This window comes from Lacerta agilis, chromosome 1 (assembly GCF_009819535.1).
Source record: "Lacerta agilis isolate rLacAgi1 chromosome 1, rLacAgi1.pri, whole genome shotgun sequence".
NCBI classification, from domain to species: Eukaryota; Metazoa; Chordata; class Lepidosauria; order Squamata; family Lacertidae; genus Lacerta; species Lacerta agilis.
Window position 1 is genome coordinate 132,142,260 of NC_046312.1, and position 6,000 is coordinate 132,148,259.

The window sequence follows — 6,000 nt, forward strand, 5'->3', positions numbered from 1 at the left end:
GAAGGCAGAGTTTTAAAGATTGTGCTTTTACCTGCACAGGACGAAGCTGCACTAACGTCATCATAATTTTGAGCGTGGAGAGGAGCCAGCGTTGTGCACAGCAGAACAGCTAAAAAGGCTTCTGAAAACATCTCGGCCACTTTATCATACACCTTGAGTCCTGTCAGGAAAGAGCCAACACAACAGTTTTAGATTATGAGCTGATTAAGGCATTAGACATGAACAGTGTAGCGTTTCAAATATTCTTTTTTCTATCTCCAAGGTAATTGTATTCAATGCCATGGAGTGGCAACCATAACATGAAGTTATTGAAATTTAGCCTGGCTGGAGTGGGTGAGCCCTTTTATTTAATTTAAGTCTGGCAGCGCAACTTTTGCCAGGAAGAAACTACGCAAGCGGCTTGTCCTGGGCGGTGCTTGTTCCATTAGCTCACTGCAGTCCTTCCTGGGAAAGGTCAGCAAGTCTGAAACATCCGGGTAAGTGGGTGAATATGGTTGGCAAAGAATGGCAGTGCCCAGTATTGGGGGGAGAAACCAAACAGGAGGAGGTGTTTGGGAGTTCAGCAGCCTCTGGGATAATCTGAAGTACCCTTTAGCACCCAAGTGCAATTGAACTGACAATCTGTAGCCTGCCCTGTAATTCGATATGTGCTGCTGTTATTGTTTTTTCCTTAATTATCTAATCACCCTACGGAAGTGTTCCTACAGAACGCTGGTCCTTGAGTGCCCGCCTTACTAGTTTAAAATAAACTACTCCAGATTCCGTTCTGTTTATTAAAAACTAGTACAATCGTACTTGGAAGTTGAATGGAATACATTCCGGAAGTCCATTCAACTTCCAAAATGTTTGGAAACCAAAGCACAGCTTTGGGAAGCCACAGAAGCCCTGTCGTATGTTCAGCTTCCAAAAATAGTTCGCAAACCGTAACACTCACTTCCGGGTTTGCAGCGTTTGGGAGCCAAACTGTTTGAGAACTAAGCTGTTCAAAAACTACGGTATGACTGTATACAGTATATTCCCTTTACAATGGACTTCAGTGACGTGAATATATTTTCCTGGCTATAAGAGAGAAATATTGGAGGAATTACGCTGCAAGCCCAGGGAGGAAATGACTATATATGTGCAGGATTGCACCACTAGTGAAAACTACCAGATATTCAGCCTCGATCCTAAGCATGTTTCTGCTCACAAGAAACGTAGATAAATCTTAAAGTATTCAGTGACCTGACCAAGATGCATTTTAACCTTCCAGGTTAATATCAGGTCTCTGATTGAGCCTGTCCCTTCCTTCCTGGGGCTGTATAGGTCTGGCCACCTTTGCTGACAGCCTTCGGGTTCCCTGGCATTGGAGAATTTGCAGGCCTGAATACTGAAGGCCCACAGTTCTTTGCTTTAGCTCCCTAAAATCACAGTAGCCTTATCACACCAGGTTCCCAGAAGTACACTGTTTCTGTGTTCTGTGTTTTATTTAAGTTACACCAACAGTGTGTCAGAGCAGATTTCAAAGAAATGTGGGTCTTAAAACACTCTCTCTCTCTCTCTCTCTCTCTCTCTCTCACACACACACACACACACAAACACACACACACACACACAACACACCTGGCAGGCAAACCTAACTAATGCTAATGTAGAATGCATACATTTCTCTGGTTGATGAAATGTGCATAAAGGCCAACCTTAAACAACTTAGCAAAATTATTATAAGTGACAGGAAGTGGGGGAAAGGGTTTGTTTAATGAAGTAGTTAGAAACATGAGAGAGTTTCCTCACACACCTGTTCCATACCCTCCAACGTTTCTCTGATGAAAATAGGAGCATCCCAGACCTGCTCTGTGGGAGACAGGTACCAGTGAGAGATGCTCAGACTGCAAGGCGGCCGGTTCAGATACAGAAAGATGCAAAAGGTGAGTTACGATGGGTGCCTAAAATGGAGATCCTTCACCTGACATTTCCAGTGAAGATGTCTTTTTCCTTATTACAGAACTGGGCTCTCGAATGTTTTCTCCAACATTGTACTTAAATGGGTATTTTACATGAAGATTCAAGTTCTCTTTTAGCTTCCCTCCAATTTTGCTTTCTGTGTGAATGCTGCCTGAGAAAACACTGCATTCTGATTTAACTGAAAGTTCTGGTGCATTTTTTCCCCTCTGGCTCCCAGTTTACTCGGTTGTGTGCTCCTAATACTGGGCAAAGCATCACCTGTTGGAGCACTGGAAGATTCCAGGCCGCAGATCCAGGTAAGGAACAGAAAACCAAAAGCAGCCAGTGCCGCCCTTTCCCCAGACCTGGCTCATCGTCTGTGCATGGAAGAGAAGAGTCGCCGTTTCTTTATGACTTCATAGCCTCATCTAAAAGTGAAATTCCCAGACACACAACTAACACAAACTCCTGCCCCTCCTCCCCACAACTTTGGGGTGCTGCTCATGTCTCTAAATTACACATCCTACTGAGGAACACAACAGTTCACAATTAGGCTGCAATCTGAGTAAGTCCTAGTTGTCCGAAAAAGGACTTACTGTTGAGTAGACTGTAACTTAGAGAGAGAGAGAGATGTCAAGAGACTCTTGCAGCAACAAAGGAGAAAAAGCCATTCTTTTCATTAGCAAAGAGTCTGAATTGCCTCCAATCTAGACATGCCATAGACAACAGAAGGAATGTTGTTGCTAGTTTCTGCTAAATCTGCTTAATATCTCTGGAGGACAAAATATGCCTGTTAGCGAATTACTGCGGTGCTCAAGTTCTGGAAAAACACACGCCCTGCAATCCGCTGGCCAAAGGCACCAGACCTAAAGTAAAACCAAGGAAGCCAGGAAAGCCAGTTTGTGAATTCCGCCTTATAGGTGCAAAACTATGGAAGCAGATAACATTGCCATGCCAATGTTGAAAGGAGAAAAGTGTCTGCTTTGAAGAGCAAGGGATGTTTTCTAGCCACGTAGAAATCAAAGTCAGACTAGCACAAGCATTTCACTATATCCTGCCTAGCCTATTGTTACTTGAGGTGATAGCACCTCATCCACAGGTGCGTTTTGGTCCTGCGCTTGCTGTGCAGAGTCCTGCCGGGGCTGCTTAGATTAGTACAATCCTGCAGGTAGCAAGACGGGCGAAGTCCCCCTGCATTTGCCTTATATTGCTGGCCTGGCCGTCTCCTCCTCTCTGGAGCTCGCTTTCCCTCGAGCCGAGGGCGAGCTTCGCCCGCTCTCCTCCGCGCCATCCCGGGACGGCTTCCCTCGAAGACTCCGAGAAAGAGCCGCGGGGGACGAAGCTGCCGTCCGCTTACCTGGGGAACAAACTCGCGACAGCTCCTTGGCCAGGCGGCCGCACGAAGAGATTCCGCGCGCTTCACGAGGGGCTCTGCATCTTCGGCGAAAGGGGCTCCTCCTTGCCTTCGCTGGATTTCGGAGTGAAGAGAGAGAGGGAGCCCTCCGGGCGGGGCGCGGGCGCCTCGGCTCCGTCCTGCCTCTTTCTCCTCCCTCCCTCCCGCCCGCCCGAGGCAGCGGCCACCCGGCGGCGCTGTGGCTCCACCATCCGCGCTCGGGGGCGCGGACCGTTCCCGCCCGGGTCTCCCTCCCTCCCGCCCGGGCGAGGGGCCAGGCGAGCTCCTTCTCTGGCTGCCTCTCGCGCAGGCGAAGCTTCCGCCGGCAGCCCCTTCTCGCGCCTCTCCAGGGCGCCCTTCGCCAACGTGGTGCCCGCCAGGGGCGTGGGATGTTGGGACCCCCCTGCCCGCTCTCCCGGCAGCATTTAGATAACTCACGGGCGCGTCAGACAAAAGGTTTCCAAACAGGTCACTTGTTTCAAGTACAATCTGTGCTACTATAAAGTACCAGCCCCCCCGCCCCCTTGCCAATGCCAGCTGGCAGCACGTGCCATCTCTGACGGAAGAAGGCGATTTGGGCTTTGGCGAACCTGCTGAGGAGGGTATCCAGGTCGCCAGTTATTCTAAATTTCTCAGGACGACACTTTTCATGGTGTCCGGAATTGATACTGATTGTATTTTTTTAATCATTTATATAGATTTTCTTCTAGTCCAGATTCTCTTTACAATGATGTTTGGTGACTCTAGAAAAGGGTAAGAGTGAAATAGGAATATTTTGATAGGTTTTGCCTTCTCCCTCCCTGCCACTTGCTTTTCAAATAAGGACGGTTGGCAGAACCATTTCTGAGATTTCCGTTTTTCTCACCCAAAGAGGAGGAGGCCGCTTTGCATAACTTTCTTCAAATATTCTCCATCATTTGTTTGTAGTGGCTGCTATTCCCCCACCCCACCCCCATGTCCTGACCTGGTTGCAAACACAATTTTTTGGTGATTGAATAAGTATTGTTTTCCAGTATTCTGGGACTGTGCTAATCTCAAACCGGCTGGATTCTTAAGAACCCCTGGCAGCACTCCTTGCTAGGCCAGGCCGCCACATTTACGGGAAGAGCTTGAAAGAAAGCACGTGGGAAATCAGTCCTCAGAACAGAAACTTCTATCATCCTGTGGCCAAGTGCAAATGCTTGTTTTTAGTGCATATCAATTGTTAGTTCAGAAACACGAGTTAGGAAAAATAGGAAGCTAATTTATACCGAATCAAACCATCAATCCACCTGGCTTGGGATTGTCTGCACTCCCCACAACGGGGTGATAGAAGATAATGTCCCTGAAAATGGAGGGGCAGGGGAAAATATTCTGTGAAGTTCCAGTGACTGGGTGGGTTTGGCTCAGGCGCAACAGCTCTCGAGAGCCAGTGTGGTGTAGTGGCTAAGAGCGGTGGACTTGTAATCTGGTGAACCGGGTTCACGTCTCTGCTCCTCCACCTGCAGCTGCTGGGTGACCTTGGGCTAGTCACACTTCTCTGAAGTCTCTCAGCCCCACTCACCTCACAGAGTGTTTGTTGTGGGGGAAGGAGGAAGGGAAAGGAGAATGTTTGCCGCTTTGAGACTCCTTTGGGTAGTGATAAAGCGGGATATCAAATCCAAACTCTTCTTCTTCTTCTTGGGTGCCAAGGCATCTTTGGCCCCCTCAATACTTGTTTGAAGGGCCCCCAGTGCACATCATGCTTGTGTGACACATCACAGCTTTGCCAGAAATGAAAAGGATATTGCTAACACCCGGCCAAACCTGTTAATTCAGAAACCCAAAATCTGGGGAGGGGTCTGGGATCCCAAGGGCTTCTTACTGAAGATGCAGGTTGCTCACTCAGCCTGTGCTATTTCTTGTGCTGTTCCTTGACAATGGCTCTTCCTGTGTAATTGATCCCAACGTTTCCCTTTTGTTTTTTAAAAAATAAAGTACCAGCAGGAGGCAATAAATATTATATCTGGACAGCTTTTGAGATATTGGTTGCATCCAGATTGTCTAGTCCAACTCAATAAACCTGTGAACCACCCTGAGACCTGCGGGTATAGGGCGGTATATAAATTTAATAAATGATATTTTCTTAAACTAGAAGCATGGGGCAGGCTTGTATTCCCTCTGCCCCCCCCCCCACCACCTGGAGTGCTTTCTTCCTGGTTTGCTGAGAGCCGGAGTAATCCATTATGTCTGAACTGTGGCAAAGATGAAGCCTCAAAGCCAACAGGCAAGGGAGGGACTGAAGGGACAGGCAGGGAACACAGGAGCCTGGTATTCATTCTTCCAGTATCTAAAACTTGGCTTATCATAGAATCATAGAGTTGGAAGGGACACAGGAATCTCAATTAGATCACACATGGCTGATGGTCAACCAACTTCTGTTTAAAATCCTCCAAGGAAGGAGAGTCCACAATCTCCCAAAGCAGACCGTTCCACAGTTGAACAGCTGTTACCATCAGAAAGTTATCCCTGAAGTTTAGTTGGAATCTCCTTTCTTGTAGCTTGAAGCCATGGGTTCAAGTCCTACCCTCCAGAGCAGGAGAAAACAAGCATGTTCTCTCTTCCCTGTGACAGCCGTTAAGATATTTGAAGATGGCTAGCATACCTCCTCTTAGTCTCCTCTTTTCCAGGCTAAACATACTCAACTCCTTCAACTGTTCCTCCAG

General features: G+C 47.7%; 1 protein-coding gene across 2 annotated transcripts in view; it reads right to left on the reverse strand.

Moving 5' to 3' along the window:
- Positions 1-3,402, reverse strand: part of COL6A2 (collagen type VI alpha 2 chain) — a 47,428-nt gene extending 44,026 nt beyond the window's left edge. Inside the window, exons 1-2 of one of the 2 annotated variants that reach the window (XM_033172012.1) lie at positions 3,281-3,402; positions 32-160 (exon numbers count right to left, since the gene is read on the reverse strand). In XM_033172012.1, coding sequence (XP_033027903.1) covers positions 32-131 — 100 coding nt within the window. In that variant the 5' untranslated portion in view covers positions 132-160; positions 3,281-3,402. The remainder of the gene's footprint in view (positions 1-31; positions 161-3,280) is intronic. The other variant, XM_033172002.1, reaches the window with a different exon arrangement.
- Between the last annotated feature and the right edge of the window lie 2,598 nt (positions 3,403-6,000).